The sequence below is a fragment of the Phaenicophaeus curvirostris genome, unplaced genomic scaffold, assembly GCF_032191515.1.
Source record: "Phaenicophaeus curvirostris isolate KB17595 unplaced genomic scaffold, BPBGC_Pcur_1.0 scaffold_122, whole genome shotgun sequence".
NCBI classification, from domain to species: Eukaryota; Metazoa; Chordata; class Aves; order Cuculiformes; family Cuculidae; genus Phaenicophaeus; species Phaenicophaeus curvirostris.
This window is the reverse complement of record NW_027206743.1, coordinates 277799-299193: the sequence shown is the minus strand read 5'-3', so window position 1 is coordinate 299193 and position 21395 is coordinate 277799. Positions and strand designations below refer to the sequence as shown.

General features: G+C 63.0%; 1 protein-coding gene across 1 annotated transcript in view; it reads left to right on the top strand.

Annotated features, from left to right (window-relative positions):
- The window catches only part of LOC138734629 (pyruvate carboxylase, mitochondrial-like), a 40401-nt gene that overhangs the window by 7023 nt on the left and 11983 nt on the right, over positions 1-21395 (top strand). The window contains exons 4-14 of the mRNA XM_069882385.1: positions 1322-1467; positions 2783-2900; positions 4255-4406; positions 5049-5167; positions 6850-7012; positions 9796-9978; positions 11224-11368; positions 12886-12975; positions 14521-14742; positions 18065-18221; positions 21047-21287. Coding sequence (XP_069738486.1) covers positions 1322-1467; positions 2783-2900; positions 4255-4406; positions 5049-5167; positions 6850-7012; positions 9796-9978; positions 11224-11368; positions 12886-12975; positions 14521-14742; positions 18065-18221; positions 21047-21287 — 1736 coding nt within the window. The remainder of the gene's footprint in view (positions 1-1321; positions 1468-2782; positions 2901-4254; positions 4407-5048; positions 5168-6849; positions 7013-9795; positions 9979-11223; positions 11369-12885; positions 12976-14520; positions 14743-18064; positions 18222-21046; positions 21288-21395) is intronic.

The window sequence follows — 21395 nt, the reverse complement described above, 5'->3', positions numbered from 1 at the left end:
TGTGGGGGCTATGGGGTTATTTGGGGGGGCTATGGGGGGCTATGGGGTTATTTCGGGGGGCTATGGGGTTATTTGGGGGGGCTATAGGAGTCTTAGGGTGTCATTTGGGGGGGCTGTGGGGTTATTTGGGAGGCTACGGGGTTATTTGAGGGGGCTGGGGGGGTTGTGGGGGGCTACGGGGTTATTTGGGGGGGCTATAGGGGGCTACGGGGTTATTTGGGGGGGCTATGGGGTTATTTCGGGGGGCTACGGGGTTATTTGGGGGGGCTATAGGGGGCTACGGGGTTATTTGGGGGGGCTATGGGGTTATTTGGGGGGGCTGTGGGGGGCTATGGGGTTATTTCGGGGGGCTATGGGGTTATTTGGGGGGGCTATGGGGGGCTACGGGGTTATTTGGGGGGGCTATGGGGTTATTGGGGGGGGCTATAGGGGGTTAGGGTGACATTTGGGGGGGTTATGGGGTTATTTGGGGGGCTCTGGGGGTCCCTGGGATGGTTTTGGGGGTCCCTGGGTCTATTTTTGGGGTTTTTTGGGGGTCCCTGGGTCTGGTTTTTTGGGGTTTTTGGCGTTTTGGGGTCCCGGACTTTGGGGTGCGGGGGGGGTGACGGTGCCTGCCCCCCCCCGGGGTGCTGGGGGGGGGTCCCTGGGTCTGTTTTTTGGGGGGTTTGGGGGTCTCTGGGTCTATTTTTGGGGCTTTTTGGGCTCCCTGGGTCTATTTTTTTGGGGTTTTTTGGGTTTTGGGGGGCTGATTTTTGGGGTGCGGGGGGGGTGACGGTGCGTGCCCCCCCCAAGGGGTGCCAGGGGGGGTCCCTGGGTCTGTTTTTTGGGGTTTTGGGGGCCCCTGGGTCTGATTTTTGGGGTTTTGGGGGTTTCTGGGTCTATTTTTGGGGCTTTTTGGGCTCCCTGGGTCTATTTTTTTGGGGTTTTTTGGGTTTTGGGGGGCTGATTTTTGGGGTGCGGGGGGGTGACGGTGCGTGCCCCCCCCAGGGGTGCTGGGGGGGGGTCCCTGGGTCTGTTTTTTGGGGGGTTTGGGGGTCTCTGGGTCTATTTTTGGGGCTTTTTGGGCTCCCTGGGTCTATTTTTTTGGGGTTTTTTGGGTTTTGGGGGGCTGATTTTTGGGGTGCGGGGGGGTGACGGTGCGTGCCCCCCCCAGGGGTGCTGGGGGGGGGTCCCTGGGTCTGTTTTTTGGGGGGTTTGGGGGTCTCTGGGTCTATTTTTGGGGCTTTTTGGGCTCCCTGGGTCTATTTTTTTGGGGGGGTTTTTGGGTTTTGGGGGGCTGGGTTTTGGGGTGCGGGGGGGTGACGGTGCGTGCCCCCCCCAGGGGTGCCGGTGGTGCCGGGGACGCCGTCTCCGGTGTCGGTGGTGGCCGAGGCGCAGGACTTCGCGGCCCGCGTCGGGTTCCCCGTCATCCTCAAAGCCGCTCACGGAGGGGGGGGACGCGGCATGAGGGTCGTCAGGGCCCCCCAGGTACCCCCCCTCCCCCCCCCCCCCAAATTCCATAGGGACCCCCCCAAATTCCATAGGAACCCCCTCAAATCCATAGGAACCCCCCCAAACCCATAGGACACACCCCCCCCCCCCCAGTTCCATAGGACACCCCCAATTCCATAGGACACCCCCTCTAATTCCATAGACACCCCCCCCCAACCCATGGGACCCCCCTTCTAATTCCACGGGACACCCCCAATTCCATAGGCCACCCCCCAATCCCATAGGAACCCTCCCAATTCCATAGGATCCCCCCCTAATTCCATAGGATCCCCCTCCCAATTCCATAGGAACCTCCCAATTCCATGGGACCCCCCCCCCCAATTCCATAGGACACCCCCATTTCCATGGGACCCCCCCCAATCCCATAGGAACTCTTCCAATTCCATAGGATTCCCCCCCTAATTCCATAGGATTCCCCCCCTAATTCCATAGGATCCCCCCCCAATTCTATAGGATCCCCCCCCCAATCCCATAGGAACCCTCCCAATTCCATAGGATCCCCCCCTAATTCCATAGGACACCCCCCAATTCCATAGGAACCTCCCAATTCCATGGGACCCCCCCCAATTCCATAGGACACCCCCCAATTCCATAGGAACCTCCCAATTCCATGGGACCCCCCCCAATTCCATAGGAACCTCCCAATTCCATAGGACCCCCCCCAATTCCATAGGATCCCCCCCTAATTCCACGGGATACCCCCCAATTCCATAGGACACCCCCCAATCCCATAGGATCCCCCCCCAATTCCATGGGACCCCCCCAATTCCATGGGACACCCCTCAAATCCATAGAACCCCCCCCCAACTCCCTTGGGTTCCCCCCAATTCCATAGCCCCCCCCTCAATTCCATTGGACACCCCCCCTAGTGATTTGAGGGGTCCCCCCAGTGGGTTTGGGGTCCCCCAATCTTTGAGGGGGGTCCCAGATGTCGGGGAGCCCCAGATGTTGGGGGGCACCCATGGGTTCCCCATCCCAGGGGCTGGAGGAGAACTCCTCAAGCTCCTCCTTGGAAGCCTTGGGGAGGGATTTTTGGGGGTCCCCAGCATTTTTGGGGGTCCCCATTTGATTTGAGGGGCCCCTTAGACATTTGAGGGGTCCCCCAATCTTTGAGGGGGGGTCCCAGATGTCGGGGAGCCCCAGATGTTGGGGGGCACCCTTGGGTTCCCCGTCCTAGGAGCTGAAGAGCTTCTCAAGCTCCTCCTTGGAAGCCTTGGGGGGGGATTTAGGGGGGGGACCCCGGTATTTTTGGGGGGGTCCCCTCAATTTTTTGGGGTGTCCTGGGGGGCAGGAGCTGGAGGAGAGTTTCTCGCGCGCCTCCTCGGAGGCCTTGGCCGCCTTCGGCAACGGGGACCTCTTCGTCGAGAAGTTCATCGAGCGGCCCCGACACATCGAGGTCCAGATCCTGGGTACGGGATTTTGGGGGGGCCCTGGGTCTTTTGGGGGGTCCCTGGGTCTTTGGAGGGGGATTTGGGGGGTCCTGGGGGGCTTTTGGGGGGTCCCTGGGTCTTTGGAGGGGGATTTGGGGGGTCCTGAGGGGCTTTTGGGGGGTCCCTGGGTCTTTGGAGGGGGATTTTGGGGTGTTTAGGGAGAATTTGAGGGGGTCCTAGGGGCTTTTGGGGGGTCCCGAGGTCTTTTTGGGGTGCTCAGCCCCTTTTTGGGGTGCCCTGAGCTTTGGGTCTCATTTCTGGGTCCCTTTCTGGTGACGCGAAGGTGTCTGGGTCCCTTTTTGGGGCCCCCGTCCCATTTTTTGGGGCCCCCATCCCATTTTTTGGGGTCCCCATCCCATTTTTGGGGTGCTCATCCCATTTTTGGGGTGCTTGGGTCCCTTTTTTGGGGTGCTCAGCCCCTTTTTGGGGTGCCCTGAGCTTTGGGTCCCATTTCTGGGTCCCTTGTTGGTGACGCGAAGGTGTCTGGGTCCCTTTTTGGGGCCCCCGTCCCATTTTTTGGGGTGCCCATCCCATTTTTGGGGCCCCCATCCCATTTTTTGAGGTGCTCATCCCATTTTTGGGGTGCTTGGGCCCCTTTTTTGGGGTGCTCAGCCCCTTTTTGGGGTGCCCTGAGCTTTGGGTCCCATTTCTGGGTCCCTTTTTGGTGACGCGAAGGTGTCTGGGTCCCTTTTTGGGCCCCCATCCCATTTTTTGGGGCCCCCATCCCATTTTTTGAGGTCCCCATCCCATTTTTGGGGTGCTCATCCCATTTTTGGGGTGCTTGGGTCCCTTTTTTGGGGTGCTCAGCCCCTTTTTGGGGTGCCCTGAGCTTTGGGTCCCATTTCTGGGTCCCTTGTTGGTGACGCGAAGGTGTCTGGGTCCCTTTTTGGGGCCCCCGTCCCATTTTTTGGGGTGCCCATCCCATTTTTGGGGCCCCCATCCCATTTTTTGAGGTGCTCATCCCATTTTTGGGGTGCTTGGGCCCCTTTTTTGGGGTGCTCAGCCCCTTTTTGGGGTGCCCTGGACTTTGGGTCTCATTTCTGGGTCCCTTTCTGGTGACGCGAAGGTGTCTGGGTCCCTTTTTGGGGTCCCCATCCCATTTTTTGGGGTGCTTATCCCATTTTTGGGGTGCTTGGGTCCCTTTTTTGGGGTGCTCAGCCCCTTTTTGGGGTGCCCTGGACTTTGAGTCCCATTTCTGGGTCCCTTTCTGGTGACGTGAAGGTGTCTGGGTCCCTTTTTTGGGGCCCCCATCCCATTTTTTGGGGTCCTCACCCCATTTTTTGGGGTGCTCGTCCCCTTTTTGGGGTGCCCTCACCCCCTTTTCCCCCCTCAGGGGACCAACACGGGGACGTCGTCCACCTCTACGAGCGCGACTGCTCCATCCAGCGTCGCCACCAGAAGGTGGTGGAGATCGCCCCGGCCGCTCGCCTGCACCCCGACCTCCGCGCCCGCCTCGCCCAGGACGCCGTCCGCCTCGCCCAGCAGGTCCTGCACCCCCAAATTTGAGGGGGACCCCGAAATTTTGGGGCGGGGGGACACCCCAGAACTTTAGGAGGAACCTAGAGGTCTAGGAGGACCCGGAGCTTGCAGCGAGAACCAGGCTTTGATGCCATCTGGGGGCAACGAGGGGTTAATGGGGGGGACCCAGAAGTTTGAGGGCATCGGGAATTGGAGGGGAACCCCAAAATTTGGGGGGGACCCCAAAATTCGGGGTCCCCCCCAAATTTTGGGGGGGACCCAGAGGTTTGGGAGGACCCAGAGCTTGCAGCGAGAACCAGGCTTTGATGCCATCTGGGGGCAACGAGGGGTTAATGGGAGGGTCCCAAGGGGTTTTGGGGGGTCCCAAGAGGTTTTGGGGGGACCCAGGAGTTTGAGGGCATCGGGAATCGGAGGGAGACCCCGAAATTTAGGGGGGACCCCAAAATTTGGGGGGTCCCAGGGGGTTGGGGGGGTCCCAGGGGGTTGGAGAAGATCCAGGTCTTGGAGGAGTTGGGTGGGAGATGCAAGAGTTTTGGGGGGGTCCCCATGGGTTTGGGGGGGCTCCTAGGGGTTTGGGGGCGTCCCTAGAGGTTTTGGGGTGCCCCTCGGAGTTTTGGGGACCCCTCGCTGAGGTTTTGGGGGGCTCAGGTGGGCTACGAGAACGCGGGGACCGTGGAGTTCCTGGTGGATCAAGGCGGCGACTACTACTTCATCGAAGTCAACTCGCGGCTCCAGGTGGAGCACACGGTGACCGAGGAGATCACGGAGTGAGTCGGGGAACCCCCAAAACCCTCCAGGGGGACCCCAAAAATCCTCTGAGGGGACCCCCAAAATCTTGGGGGGCCCCCAAAACCCCTAACACCCCCCCCGCCTTCCTCCTGGGTCTCTGGGGTTGGAGGATGCTTTGGGCTCTTTGGAGGGATGCAGGATGCTCTGAACCTCAAAAACCTTGGATTCTCCCCTAAAAATCGGGGTCCCCCCCAAAAATCGGGGTCCCCCAGACTCCCAGGGTCCCCCCAAAAAATTCGGGGTACTTCCCAGCCCCTGGGGTCTCCCCAAAACCTCCTGGGTCTCCCCAAAACCCCTTTTGGGTTGGGGGTTACGGGATGGTTCTGGTGCCTGGTGGGATGTGGGATGCTCTGAACCCCAAAACCCCTGGATTCTCCCCCCAAAACCGGGGTCCCCCTAAAAATCAGGGTCCCCCAAACTCCCAGGGTCCCCCCAAAAAATTCGGGGTACCCCCCAACCCCTGGGTCTCCCCAAAACCCCTTTTGGGTTGGGGGTTACGGGACGGTTCTGGTCCCTGGTGGGATGCGGGATGCTCCGAACCCCAACTCCCCCCTGGATCCCCCTAAAAATCGGGGTCCCCCAAACCCCTGGGATCCCCCCATCAGTTCTGGGTCACCCCAAAACCTCCTGGGTCTCCCCAAAACCCCTTTCGGGTTGGGGGTTACGGGATGGTTCTGGTGCCTGGTGGGATGTGGGATGCTCTGAACCCCAAAACCCCTGGATTCTCCCCCCAAAACCGGGGTCCCCCCTAAAAATCAGGGTCCCCCAAACTCCCAGGGTCCCCCCAAAAAATTCGGGGTACCCCCCAACACCTGGGTCTCCCCAAAACCCCTTTTGGGTTGGGGGTTACGGGACGGTTCTGGTCCCTGGTGGGATGCGGGATGCTCCGAACCCCAAAATCCCTGGATCCCCCTAAAAATCGGGGTCCCCCAAACCCCTGGGATCCCCCCATCAGTTCTGGGTCACCCCAAAACCTCCTGGGTCTCCCCAAAACCCCTTTCGGGTTGGGGGTTACGGGATGGTTCTGGTGCCTGGTGGGATGTGGGATGCTCTGAACCCCAAAACCCCTGGATTCTCCCCCCAAAACCGGGGTCCCCCCTAAAAATCAGGGTCCCCCAAACTCCCAGGGTCCCCCCAAAAAATTCGGGGTACCCCCCAACACCTGGGTCTCCCCAAAACCCCTTTTGGGTTGGGGGTTACGGGACGGTTCTGGTCCCTGGTGGGATGCGGGATGCTCTGAACCCCAAAATCCCTGGATCCCCCTAAAAATCGGGGTCCCCCAAACCCCTGGGATCCCCCCATCAGTTCTGGGTCACCCCAAAACCTCCTGGGTCTCCCCAAAACCCCTTTCGGGTTGGGGGTTATGGGATGGTTCTGGTGCCTGGTGGGATGTGGGATGCTCTGAACCCCAAAATCCCTGAATTCTACCCCAAAAACCGGGGTTCCCCCCCAAAAATCAGGGTCCCCCAAACCCCTGGGATCCCCCTATCAGTCCTGGGTCACCCCAAAACCTCCTGGGTCTCCCCAAAACCCCTTTTGGGTTGGGGCTTAGAGAACGATTCTGGTCCCTGGTGGGATGCGGGATGCTCCGAACCCCCAAATCCCCCCCCTCCACTTCAAAACTCGGGGTCCCCCTGAAAACTCGGGGTCCCCCGTGCAGCGTGGACCTGGTGCAGGCGCAGCTGCAGGTGGCGTCGGGGAAGTCTCTGCGGGAGCTGGGGCTGCGGCAGGAGAGCATCCGCGTCAACGGCTGCGCCATCCAGTGCCGCGTCACCACCGAGGACCCCGCGCGCGGCTTCCAGCCCGACACCGGCCGCATCGAGGTGACCCCCGAACCCGCCTCGGGGACCCCCCGGCTGCAGGGGAACCCGGGGGTGCCACCTCGGGACCTTCCTGAGATCCCCCCGTTAGGGAATCCCATGAGTTCCACCTCGGGAACCTCTTGAGATCCTGCTTGAGGTCTTGAGATCTTGTTTTGGGGACCCCACTTTGGGGATCCCATGGGGTTCCACCTCGGGAACCTCTTGAGATCCTGCCTGAGGTCTTGAGATCTTGTTTTGGGACCCCCCACTTTGGGAATCCCTTGAGTTCCACCTCGGGAACCTCTGGAGAACCTGCTTGAGGTCTTGAGATCTTGTTTTGGGGACCCCCCTTAGGGGATCCCATGGGGTTCCACCTCGAGAACCTCTTGAGATCCTGCCTGAGGTCTTGAGATCTTGTTTTGGGACCCCCCACTTTGGGAATCCCTTGAGTTCCATCTCGGGAACCTCTGGAGAACCTGCTTGAGGTCTTGAGATCTTGTTTTGGGGACCCCCCTTAGGGGATCTCATGGGGTTCTACCTCGGGAACCTCTTGAGAACCTGCTTGAGGTCTTGAGATCTTGTTTTGGAGACCCCACTTCGGGGATCCCATGAGGTTCCACCTCGAGAACCTCTTGAGATCCTGCTTGAGGTCTTGAGATCTTGTTTTGGGACCCCCCTTAGGGGATCCCATGGGGTTCCACCTCGGGACCCCCTTAGGGACCCGTATGGGACCCCCATGGGACCCCCTCTTTGGGAAAACCAGGGGGTTCCACCTCGGGACCTTCCTGAGATCCCCCCGTTGGGGAATCCCTTGAGTTCCACCTCGGGAACCTCTTGAGATCCTGCTTGAGGTCTTGAGATCTTGTTTTGGGACCCCCCACTTTGGGGATCCCATGGGGTTCCACCTCAGGACCTCCCTAGGGACCCCCATGAGACCCCCCACTTTGGAGATCCCATGAGGTTCCACCTTGGGAACCTCTTGAGATGCTCCTCTTAGGGAATCCCATGGGTTCCAGCTCGGGAACCTCTTGAGATCCTGCTAGAGGTCTTGAGATCTTGTTTTGGGACCCCCACTTTGGGGATCCCATGGGGTTCCACCTCGGGACCCCCTTAGGGACCCCCATGAGACCCCCCCCTTTGGGGGATATAGGTGCCTATAGGTGCCTTAGGTTCCAATGGGGTGTTTGGAGGTGCCTCCAGGTGTCTCTGGGGTGTCTGCAGGTTCCTCTAGGTACCTATAGGTGTCTCTAGGTGCCTATAGGTGGCTGTGGGGTCCCTATAGGTGGCTCTGAGGTCCCTATAGGTGGCTCTGGGGTCCCTATAGGTGGCTCTGAGGTCCCTATAGATAGTTACGAGGTGGTTCTAGTTGCTTCTGGGGTGGCTCTAGGTGGCTATGGGGTGGTTGTAGGTGCCTATAGGTGGGTATAGGGTGGCTCTAGGTGCCTATAGGTGCCTTTGGGGTGCCTATAGGTGAGTATTGGGTGTCCGTAGGTGCCTCTAGGTGGTTATGGGGTGTCTGTAGGTGCCTCGAGGTGGGTATAGGGCGTCTCTAGGTGCATCTAGGTGCCTATAGGTGGGTATAGGGTGCCTCTAGGTGTCTCTGGGGTGGCTTTAGGTGGCTCTAGGTGGCTCTGGGGTGGCTGTAGGTGCCTCTAGGTGGGTATAGGGTGTTTCTAGGTGCCTATAGGTGGCTCTGGGGTGGCTCTAGGTACCTATAGGTGCCTATAGGTGCCTTCAGGGTGGCTCTAGGTCCCTCTAGGTGAGTATAAGGTGCCTCTAGGTGGCTCTGGGTTGGCTCTAGGTGCCTGTAGGTGCCTATAGGTGCCTATAGGCGCCTTCAGGTTGGGTCTAGGTGCCTCTAGGTGCCTCTGGGGTGGCTCTAGGTGTCTCTAGGTGAGTATAAGGTGCCTATAGGTGCCTCTGGGTTGGCTCTAGGTGCCTTCAGGTGGCTCTAGGTGGCTCTGGGGTGGCTCTAGATGCCTATAGGTGGCGTTAGGTTCCTCTGGGGTGGCTGTAGGTGCCTCTAGGTGCCTCTGGGTTGGCTCTAGGTGCCTATAGGTGCCTTCAGGGTGGCTCTAGGTGGCTCTGGGGTGGCTGTAGGTGCCTCTAGGTGCCCTCAGGGTGCCTCTAGGTGCCTCTAGGTGGCCCTGGGGTGGCTCTAGGTGCCTCTAGGTGCCTATAGGTGCCTTCAGGGTGGCTCTAGGTGCCTCTAGGTGCCTCTGGGGTGGCTGTAGGTGGCTCTGGGGTGGCTGTAGGTGCCTATAGGTGGCCCTGGGGTGGCTGTAGGTGCCTCTAGGTGGTTCTAGGGTGGCTTTAGGTGCCTCTAGGTGCCTGTAGGTGGCCCTGGGGTGGCTGTAGGTGGCTGTGGGGTGGCTGTAGGTTCCTATAGGTGGGTATGGGGTGGCTGTAGGTGCCTCTAGGTGGCCCTGGGGTGGCTGTAGGTGCCTCTGGGGTGGCTCTAGGTGCCTAGAGGTGCCCTCAGGGTGGCTCTAGGTGCCTCTAGGTGCCTCTGGGTTGGCTCTAGGTGCCTGTAGGTGCCTGTAGGTGGCCCTGGGGTGGCTGTAGGTGGCCCTGGGGTGGCTGTAGGTTCCTATAGGTGGCCCTGGGGTGGCTGTAGGTGGCCCTGGGGTGGCTGTAGGTGGCTCTGGGGTGGCTGTAGGTTCCTATAGGTGGCCCTGGGGTGGCTGTAGGTGCCTCGAGGTGGCCCTGGGGTGGCTGTAGGTGCCTCGAGGTGGCCCTGGGGTGGCTGCAGGTGCCCGTGGGCGCCTGTGGCTCCTCTAGGTGCCCGCGGTGCGTGCCGGCAGGTGTTCCGCAGCGGCGAGGGGATGGGCATCCGGCTGGACGGGGCGTCGGCGTTCCAGGGCGCCCTCATCTCCCCGCACTACGACTCGCTGCTCGTCAAGGTGGTGGCGCACGGGCCCGACCAGACGGCCGCCGCCGCCAAGATGCGCCGCGCGCTCGCCGAGTTCCGCATCCGCGGCGTCAAGGTCAGCGCCACGTGCCGCACCCCAGGGGCTGGGGGGCGGTGGAGGTGGTCCTGGTGCGAGGCACGGGGGGCTGGAGGGGCTCTGGTGCGAGGCACGAGGTCCTAGTGTGACACACGAGGGCCTCTGGTGCAACATAGGAGGGGCTGGAGGGGCTCTGGTGCGATGCACGAGGGGCTGGGGGGCGCTGGGGCCACGCACAAGGGGCTCTGGTGCAACACAGGAGGTCCTGGTGCAACATAGGAAGTGCTGGAGGGGCTCTGGTGCAATGCACGAGGTCCTAGTGTGACACACGAGGGGCTCTGGTGCAGCACAGGAGGTCCTAGTGCGATGCACAAGGGGCTGGAGGGGCTCTGGTGCGATGCACGAGGGGCTGGGGGGCACTGGGGCCACGCACAAGGGGCTCTGGTGCAACACAGGAGGTCCTGGTGCAACATAGGAGGGGCTGGAGGGGCTCTGGTGCAATGCACGAGGTCCTAGTGTGACACACGAGGGGCTCTGGTGCAACATAGGAGGGTCTGGTGCAACACAGGAGGGGCTGGAGGGGCTCTGGTGCGATGCACAAGGTCCTAGTGTGACACACGAGGGGCTCTGGTGCAACACAGGAGGTCCTGGTGCGACGCACAAGGGGCTGGAGGGGCTCTGGTGCAATGCACGAGGTCCTAGTGTGACACACGAGGGGCTCTGGTGCAACACAGGAGGTTCTAGTGCAACATAGGAAGTGCTGGAGGGGCTCTGGTGCAATGCACGAGGTCCTAGTGTGACACACGAGGGGCTCTGGTGCAACACAGGAGGTCCTAGTGCGATGCACAAGGGGCTGGAGGGGCTCTGGTGCTATGCACGAGGGGCTGGGGGGCGCTGGGGCCACGCGCAAGGGGCTCTGGTGCAACGCAGGAGGTCCTAGTGCGACGCACGAGGGGCTGGGGGGCACTGGGGCCATGCACCAGGGGCTCTGGTGCAACGCAGGAGGTCCTAGTGTGACACATGAGAGGCTCTGGTGCAACATAGGAGGTCCTGGTGCGACGCACGAGGGGCTGGAGGGGCTCTGGGGCCACGCATGAGGGGCTGGGGGGTCTCTGGTGCAATGCACGAGGTCCTAGTGTGACACACGAGGGGCTCTGGTGCAACATAGGAGGTCCTGGTGCGACGCACGAGGGGCTGGGGGGGCTCTGGTGCGATGCACGAGGATTGGGGGGGTGGCTGCTTGAGATCCTCGTGCGACGCACGCTGACGGCGCCTCTGGCGCAGACGAACATCCCGTTCCTGCAGAACGTCCTCGCGCACCCCCAGTTCCTGAGCGGCTCGGCCGACACTCAGTTCATCGACGAGAACCCCGAGCTCTTCAACCTCCAGCCCGGCCAGAACCGAGCCCAGAAGCTGCTTCACTACCTGGGTCCGGGATTTGGGGGGGCCCCGGGGGGATATTGGGGTCCCTAAGGGGGTTTGGAGGGGATATTGGGGTCCCTAGAGGGGTTTGGGGGGGATATTGGGGTCCCTAGAGGGGCTTGGGGGGGATATTGGGGTCCCTAAGGGTGTTTGGAGGGGATATTGGGGTCCCTAGAGGGGTTTGGGGGGGATATTGGGGTCCCTAGAGGGGCTTGGGGGGGATATTGGGGTCCCTAGAGGGGGTTTGGAGGGGATATTGGGGTCCCTAGAGGGGTTTGGGGGGGATATTGGGGGCCCTAGAGGGGTTTGGGGGCGATATTGGGGTCCCTAGGGGGGAGATTGGGGGGCTTGGGGGGGATATTGGGGTCCCTGGGGGGGACTGTGGGGGATATTGGGGTCCCTAGAGGGGTTTGGAGGGGATATTGGGGTCTCTAAGGGGGTTTGGGGGGGATATTGGGGTCCCTGTGGGGGCTTGGGGGGGATATTGGGGGCCCTAGAGGGGTTTGGAGGGGATATTGGGGTCCCTGGGGGGGACTGTGGGGGATATTGGGGTCCCTAGAGGGGTTTGAGGGGGATATTGGGGTCTCTAAGGGGGTTTGGGGGGGATATTGGGGTCCCTAAGGGGGTTTGGAGGGGATATTGGGGTCTCTAAGGGGGTTTGGGGGGGATATTGGGGTCCCTGTGGGGGCTTGGGGGGGATATTGGGGGCCCTAGAGGGGTTTGGAGGGGATATTGGGGTCCCTGGGGGGGACTGTGGGGGATATTGGGGTCCCTAGAGGGGTTTGAGGGGGATATTGGGGTCTCTAAGGGGGTTTGGGGGGGATATTGGGGTCCCTAAGGGGGTTTGGGGGGGATATTGGGGGCCCTAGAGGGGTTTGGGGGCGATATTGGGGTCCCTAGGGGGGAGATTGGGGGGCTTGGGGGGGATATTGGGGTCCCTGGGGGGGACTGTGGGGGATATTGGGGTCCCTAGAGGGGTTTGAGGGGGATATTGGGGTCTCTAAGGGGGTTTGGGGGGGATATTGGGGTCCCTAGAGGGGTTTGGGGGCGATATTGGGGTCCCTAGGGGGGATTTTTGGGGTCTCGGGGGGGATTTTGGGGTCCCTAGGGGGGTTTGGGGGGGATATTGGGGTCCCTGTGGGGGTTTGGGGGGATTTTGGGGTCCCTAGGGGGGAGATTGAGGGGTTTGGGGGGGACATTGGGGTCCCTAGGGGGGAGATTGGGGTCCCTAGAAGGGTTTGAGGGGCATTTTGGGGTCCCTGGGGGGGGGGTTTGGGGTCCTTAGTGGGGGATTTTGGGGTCTCGGGGGGGATATTGGGGTCCCTAGGGGGGGATTTTGGGGGTCTCAGGGGATTTTGGGGTCCCTGGGGGGGATTTTGGGGTCCTTACTGGAGGTTTTGGGGTCCCTAGGGGGCATTTTGGGGTCTCAGGGGGCATTTTGGGGTCCCTAGGGGGCATTTTGGGGTGTCGGGTGGGATTTTGGGGTCCCAGCCCCCCCTCTTTTCTCACCCCCCCCCCCCCCAGGTCACGTGATGGTGAACGGCCCCAGCACCCCCCTCCCCGTTAAGGCCAAAGCGGCTCTGGTGGAGCCGACGCCCCCCCCGGTGCCCATGGGTGAGACCCCCAAACCCCCCCTGCACCCCCAAACCCACTCGGGGACCCCCAAACCCCCCCTGCACCCCCAAACCCACCCCGGCACCCCCAAACCCCCCCTGCACCCCCAAACCCACTCGGGGACCCCCAAACCCCCCCTGCACCCCCAAACCCACTCGGGGACCCCCAAACCCCCCCTGCACCCCCAAACCCACCCCGGCACCCCCAAACCCACCCCCTAGCACCCCGAAACCCACTCCGGGACCCCCAGATCCCCCCCCAGGACCCCCAAATCCCCCTCCCAGCCCCTCCAGGACCCCCAAATCCCCCTCCCAACCCCTCAGTGCCCCCCAAATCCCCCTACCAACCCCTCTATGACCCCCAAATCCCCCTCTCAGCCCCTCAGTTCCCCCCCAAATCCCCCTCCCAGCCCCTCAGTGCCCCCTAAATCCCCCTCCCAACCCCTCAGTGACCCCCAAATCCCCCTCCCAACCCCTCAGTGACCCCCAAATCCCCCTCCCAACCCCTCCAGGACCCCCAAATCCCCCTCCCAGCCTCTCCATGACCCCCAAATCCCCCTCCCAACCCCTCCAGGACCCCCAAATCCCCCTCCTAGCCCCTCAATGACCCCCAAATCCCACCCCAGGACCCCCAAATCCCACCCCAGGACCCACAGATTCATCTCCCAACCCCTCAATGACCCTCAAATCCCACCCCAGGACCCCCAAATCCCCCTCCCAACCCCTCAGTGCCCCCCAAATCCCCCTCCCAGCCTCTCCATGACCCCCAAATCCCCCTCCCAGCCCCTCCAGGACCCCCAAATCCCCCTCCCAACCCCTTCCAGGACCCCCAAACCCCCCCAATCCCCCTCCCAGCCCCTTGGTGCCCCCCAAATCCCCCTCCCAACCCCTCAGTGACCCCCAAATCCCCCTCCCAACCCCTCGGTGCCCCCCAAATCCCCCTCCCAGCCTCTCCAGGACCCCCAAATCCCCCTCCCAACCCCTCAGTGCCCCCTAAATCCCCCTCCCAACCCCTCAGTGCCCCCCAAATCCCCTTCCCAACCCCTCAGTGCCCCCCAAATCCCCCTCCCAACCCCTCCATGACCCCCAAATCCCCCTCCCAACCCCTCGGTGCCCCCCAAATCCCCCTCCCAGCCCCTCCATCACCCCCAAATCCCCCTCCCAACCCCTCGGTGCCCCCCAAATCCCCCTCCCAGCCTCTCCATGACCCCCAAATCCCCCTCCCAACCCCTCCATGACCCCCAAATCCCCCTCCCAGCCCCTCAATGACCCCCAAATCCCACCCCAGGACCCACAAATCCCACCCCAGGACCCCCAAATCCCCCTCCCAACCCCTCAGTGACCCCCAAATCCCCCTCCCAACCCCTCGGTGCCCCCCAAATCCCCCTCCCAGCCTCTCCATGACCCCCAAATCCCCCTCCCAGCCCCTTCCAGGACCCCCAAATCCCCCTCCCAGCCCCTTCCAGGACCCCCAAACCCCCCCAATCCCCCTCGCAGCCCCTGGGTGCCCCCCCAGTCCCCCTGGGTGACCCCCCGCTCCCCTCAGGGCCCCCCCCCGAGGGTCTGCGGGCCGTGCTGCAGCGCGAGGGGCCGTCGGGCTTCGCTCGGGCGCTGCGGGAGCACCGGGGGCTCCTTCTCACCGACACCACGTTCCGCGACGCCCACCAGTCGCTGCTGGCCACGCGCGTGAGGACCCGCGACCTGGCCCGCATCGCCCCCTTCGCCGCCCACGCCCTCAGCAACCTCTGCAGCATGGAGACCTGGGGAGGTGGGCCGGGGGGGACTGGGGGGGCAGGGAGGGGATTGGGGGGTCAATGAGGGCTTGGGAGGGGGATTTGGGGGTGATGGAGGGGCTGGGAGGGGGATTTGGGGGTGATGGAGGGGTTGGGAGGGGGATTTGGGGGTCCTGGAGGGATTGGGAGGGGGATTTCGGGGTGATGGAGGGGTTGGGAGGGGGATTTGGGGGTCTTGGAGGGGTTGGGAGGGGGATTTGGGGGTCAGGGAGGGGCTGGGAGGGGGATTTGGGGGGCACTGAGGGGCTGAGAAGGGGTCTTGGGGGGGATTGGGGGGTCAATGAGGGCTTGGGAGGGGGATTTGGGGGTCATAGAGGGATTAGGAGGGGGATTTGGGGGGCATAGAGAGGCTGGGAGGGGGATTTGGGGGTCATGGAGAGGCTGGGAGGGGGATTTGGGGGTGATGGAGGGATTAGGAGGGGGATTTGGGGGTCCTGGAGGGATTGGGAGGGGGATTTGGGGGTGATGGAGGGGTTGGGAGGGGGATTTGGGGGTCTTGGAGGGGTTGGGAGGGGGATTTGGGGGTCTTGGAGGGGTTGGGAGAGGGATTTGGGAGGCACTGAGGGGCTGAGAGGGGGTCTTGGGGGGGATTGGGGGGTCAATGAGGGCTTGGGAGGGGGATTTGGGGGTCATAGAGGGATTAGGAGGGGGATTTGGGGGGCATAGAGAGGCTGGGAGGGGGATTTGGGGGTCATGGAGAGGCTGGGAGGGGGATTTGGGGGTGATGGAGGGATTAGGAGGGGGATTTGGGGGTCCTGGAGGGATTGGGAGGGGGATTTGGGGGTGATGGAGGGGTTGGGAGGGGGATTTGGGGGTCTTGGAGGGGTTGGGAGGGGGATTTGGGGGTCTTGGAGGGGTTGGGAGAGGGATTTGGGAGGCACTGAGGGGCTGAGAGGGGGTCTTGGGGGGGATTGGGGGGTCAATGAGGGCTTGGGAGGGGGATTTGGGGGTCATAGAGGGATTAGGAGGGGGATTTGGGGGGCATAGAGAGGCTGGGAGGGGGATTTGGGGGTCATGGAGAGGCTGGGAGGGGGATTTGGGGGTGATGGAGGGGTTGGGAGGGGGATTTGGGGGTCCTGGAGGGATTGGGAGGGGGATTTGGGGGTGATGGAGGGGTTGGGAGGGGGATTTGGGGGTCTTGGAGGGGTTGGGAGGGGGATTTGGGGGTGATGGAGTGGTTGGGAGAGGGATTTGGGAGGCACTGAGGGGCTGAAAGGGGGTCTTGGGGGGATTGGGGGGTCAATGAGGGCTTGGGAGGGGGATTTGGGGGTCATAGAGGGATTAGGAGGGGGATTTGGGGGTCATAGAGGGATTAGGAGGGGGATTTGGGGGGCATAGAGAGGCTGGGAGGGGGATTTGGGGGTCATGGAGAGGCTGGGAGGGGGATTTGGGGGTGATGGAGGGATTAGGAGGGGGATTTGGGGGTCCTGGAGGGATTGGGAGGGGGATTTGGGGGTGATGGAGGGGTTGGGAGGGGGATTTGGGGGTCTTGGAGGGGTTGGGAGGGGGATTTGGGGGTGATGGAGTGGTTGGGAGAGGGATTTGGGAGGCACTGAGGGGCTGAGAGGGGGTCTTGGGGGGGATTTGGGGGTCAATGAGGGCTTGGGAGGGGGATTTGGGGGTCATAGAGAGGCTGGGAGGGGGATTTGGGGGTCATGGAGAGGCTGGGAGGGGGATTTGGGGGTGATGGAGGGGTTGGGAGGGGGATTTGGGGGTCTTGGAGGGGTTGGGAGGGGGATTTGGGGGGCACCAAGGGGGATTTGGGGGTCATAGAGGGATTAGGAGGGGGATTTAGGGGTCATAGAGGGGTTGGGAGGGGGATTTGGGGGTCCTGGAGGGGCTGGGAGGGGGATTTGAGTGGGATTTGGGGGTCATTGAGAGGCCTGGAGGGGGATTTGGGGGTCCTGGAGGGGCTGGGAGGGGGATCTGGGGGGCACGGAGGGGTTGGGAGGGGGATTTGAGTGGGGTTTGGGGGTCATGGAGGGGTTGGGAGGGGGATTTGGGGGGCACAGAGGGGCTGGGAGGGGGATTTGGGGGGGCACCGAGGGGCTGGGAGGGGGATTTGGGGGGCACAGAGGGGGATTTGGGGGTCATAGAGGGATTAGGAGAGGGATTTGGGGGTCATAGAGCGGCTGGGAGGGGGATTTGGGGGGCACCGAGGGGGATTTGGGGGTCATAGAGAGGCTGGGAGGGGGATTTGGGGGGCACCGAGGGGGATTTGGGGGTCATAGAGGGATTAGGAGGGGGATTTGGGGGTCATAGAGGGTCTGGGAGGGGGATTTGGGGGGCACCGAGAGGGATTTGGGGGTCATAGAGAGGCTGGGAGGGGGATTTGGGGAGGATTTGGGGGTCCTTGGGTGGGATTTGGGGGTCATTGAGGGGTTGGGAGATGGATTTGTGGGTCCCGGGGTGGGATTTGGGGGTCCTGGGGTGGGATTTGGGGGTCCCGGGGTGGGATTTGGGGGTCCTGGGGTGGGATTTGGGGGTCCCGGGGTGGGATTTGTAGGTCCTGGGGTGGGATTTGGGGGTCCCGGGGTGGGATTTGGAGGTCCCGGGGTGGGATTTGGGGGTCCCGGGGTGGGATTTGGGGGTCCTGGGGTGGGATTTGGGGGTCCCGGGGTGGGATTTGTAGGTCCTGGGGTGGGATTTGGGGGTCCCGGGGTGGGATTTGGGGGTCCTGGGGTGGGATTTGGGGGTCATTGAGGGGTTGGGAGATGGATTTGTGGGTCCCGGGGTGGGATTTGGGGGTCCTGGGGTGGGATTTGAGGGTCCTGGGGTGGGATTTGGGGGTCATTGAAGGGTTGGGAGATGGATTTGTGGGTCCTGGGGTGGGATTTGTAGGTCCTGGGGTGGGATTTGGGGGTCCCGGGGTGGGATTTGGGGGTCCCGGGGAGGGATTTGGGGGTCCTGGGGTGGGATTTGGAGGACCTGGGGTGGGATTTGGGGGTCATTGAAGGGTTGGGAGATGGATTTGTGGGTCCTGGGGTGGGATTTGTAGGTCCTGGGGTGGGATTTGGGGGTCCCGGGGAGGGATTTGGGGGTCCTGGGGTGGGATTTGGAGGACCTGGGGTGGGATTTGGGGCTCCCGGGGTGGGATTTGGGGGTCATTGAGGGGTCGGGAGATGGATTTGTGGGTCCTGGGGTGGGATTTGGGGGTCATTGAGGGGTTGGGAGATGGATTTGGGGGTCCCGGGGTGGGATTTGGGGTCCGGGGGGGTCGGGAGGCGGGTTGGTGGGTGTGCGAGGCGGGCAGCGTGCGTCGCACGGGGGCTTCGCACGAGGACCCGTGTCCGCCAGGCGCCACCTTCGACGTGGCGATGCGGTTCCTGCACGAGTGTCCCTGGGAGCGGCTGCGGGAGCTGCGGCGCCTCGTCCCCAACGTCCCCTTCCAGATGCTCCTGCGAGGAGCCAACGCCGTGGGCTACACCAACTACCCCGACAACGTCATCTACCGGTGGGACACGGGGACACGGGGGGACACGGGGACATCGGGGACACGGGGACACGAGGGGACATGGGGACATGGGGGGACATGGGGACATGGGGGGACACGAGGGGACATGGGGGGACATGGGGACATGGGGACACAAGGGGACATGGGGACATGAGGGGACATGGGGACATGGGGGGACATGAGGACATGAGGGGACATGGGGACACGGGGGGACATGGGGACACAGGGGGACATGGGGACACGGGGGGACATGGGGACATGGGGACACAAGGGGACATGGGGACATGAGGGGACATGGGGACACGGGGGGACATGGGGACACAGGGGGACATGGGGGACACGGGGACATGGGGACACGGGAACATGGGGACATGAGGGGACATGGGGACATGAGGGGACATGGGGACACATGGAGACACAAGGGGACATGGGGACATGGGGGGACATGGGGACACAGGGGACATGGGGACACGAGGGGACATGGGGACACGAGGGGACACGGGGACATCGGGGACACGGGGGGACATGGGGGGACACAGGGGACATGGGGGGACAAGGGGGGACATGGGGGGACATGGGGGGACATGGGGGGACATGGGGACACGAGGGGACACGGGGACATGGGGACACGAGGGGACATGGGGACACGGGGGGACATGGGGACATGAGGGGACATGGGGACACATGGAGACACAAGGGGACATGGGGACATGGGGACACAAGGGGACATGGGGACACGAGGGGACATGGGGACATGAGGGGACATGGGGACATGAGGGGACATGGGGACACGGGAACATGGGGACATGAGGGGACACGGGGACATGGGGGGACATGGGGACACGGGGGGACATGGGGACATGAGGGGACATGGGGACACACGGAGACACAAGGGGACATGGGGACATGGGGGGACATGGGGACACAGGGGACATGGGGACACGAGGGGACATGGGGACACGAGGGGACACAGGGACACGGGGGTACACGGGGACATGAAGGGACACGGACACGAGGGGACATGGGGACATGAGGGGACACGGGGACATGAGGGGACACGGGGGGACATGGGGACACAGGGACATGGGGGGGCACGGGGACATGGGGGACACGGGGACACGAGGGGACATGGGGACACGAGGGGACACGGGGACATCGGGGACACGGGGGGACATGGGGGGACACAGGGGACATGGGGACATGGGGGGACATGGGGGGACATGGGGGGACATGGGGACACGAGGGGACACGGGGACATGGGGGGACATGGGGACACGGGGGGACATGGGGGACATGGGGACACGAGGGGACATGGGGACATGGGGGGACACGGGGACATGGGGACACGGGAACATGGGGACATGGGGGACACGGGGGGACATGGGGACATGGGGGGACACGGGGACATGGGGACATGGGGACATGAGGGGACATGGGGACACGGGAACATGGGGACATGGGGACACGGGGACATGGGGACACGGGGACATATGGGGACACGAGGGGACATGGGGACACGGGGGGACACGAGGGGACATGGGGACACAGGGGGACATATGGGGACATGGGGGACATGGGGACACGAGGGGACGTGGGGGGACACGAGGGGACATGGGGACACGGGGGGACATGGGGACATGAGGGGACATGGGGACACATGGAGACACAAGGGGACATGGGGACATGGGGGGACATGGGGACACAGGGGACATGGGGACACGAGGGGACACAGGGACACGGGGGTACACGGGGACATGAAGGGACACGGACACGAGGGGACACGGGGACATGAGGGGACACGGGGACATGAGGGGACACGGGGGGACATGGGGACACAGGGACATGGGGGGGCACGGGGACATGGGGGACACGGGGACACGAGGGGACACGGGGGGACATGGGGACACAGGGGGACGGGGGGACACAGGGGGACATGGGGACATGAAGGGACGCAGGGACACGAGGGGACATGGGGGGACATGGGGACACGGGGGGACATGGGGGACATGGGGACACGAGGGGACATGGGGACATGGGGGGACACGGGGACATGGGGACACGGGGACATGAGGGGACATGGGGACACGGGGGGACATGGGGACACGGGGGACATGGGGACATGGGGGGACACGGGGACATGGGGACATGGGGACATGAGGGGACATGGGGACACGGGGGGACGGGGGGACACAGGGGGACATGGGGACATGAAGGGACGCAGGGACATGAGGGGACATGGGGACACAGGGGACATGGGGAGATGGAGGAACCTCGAGGAGCCAACCAGCCCAACAATGTCATCTACTGGTGGAGCACGAGGGGACACGGGGACACAGGGACATGGGGGATATGGTGGGGTGAGAGGACATGGAGAGATGAGGGGACATCAGGACATGGAGAGATGAAGGGACCTCAGGATGTGGTGGGATGAGGGGACATGGAGAGATGAGGGGACATCAGGGCATGGTGGGATGAGGGGACGTGGAGAGATGAGGGGACATGGAGAGATGAGGGGACATCAGGACATGGAGGAACATCAGGATGTGGGGAGATGAAAGAACTTCAGGGTCTAGAAGATCACGGAGGGCTGAGGGGCCACCAGGACGTGGTGGGATGAGGGGACATCAGGACATGGAGGAACATCAAGGTGTGGGGAGATGAAGGAACTTCAGGACATAGTGGGATGAGGGGACATGAAGGAACCTCAGGACATGGTGGGATGAGGGGACATCAGGATGTGGAAGAACGTCAGGACGTGGTGGGATGAAGGAACCTCAGGGTCTAGAAGATCATGGAGTCCTTCTCCTCCTCCTCCTCCTCCCCAGCTTCTGCGAGGTGGCGGTGGCCAACGGGATGGACATCTTCCGCGTCTTCGACGCCCTCAACTACGTCCCCAACCTGGTGCTGGGGGTGGAGGCGGCCGGGCGGGCGGGGGCGGTGGTGGAGGCCGCCCTGTCCTACACGGGCAACGTGGCCGACCCGGCCCGCACCAAGTACACCCTCGACTACTACCTGGGGGTGGCCCGGGAGCTGGTGGCCGCCGGGACACACGTCCTCTGCATCAAGGTCCGCGGTGGGATTGGGGGTCTTGGAGGGGTTGGGGTGGAGGAGCTGGGGTCTTGGAGGGGTTGGGGTGGAGGATCTGGGGTCTTGGAGGGGTTGGGGTGGGATCTG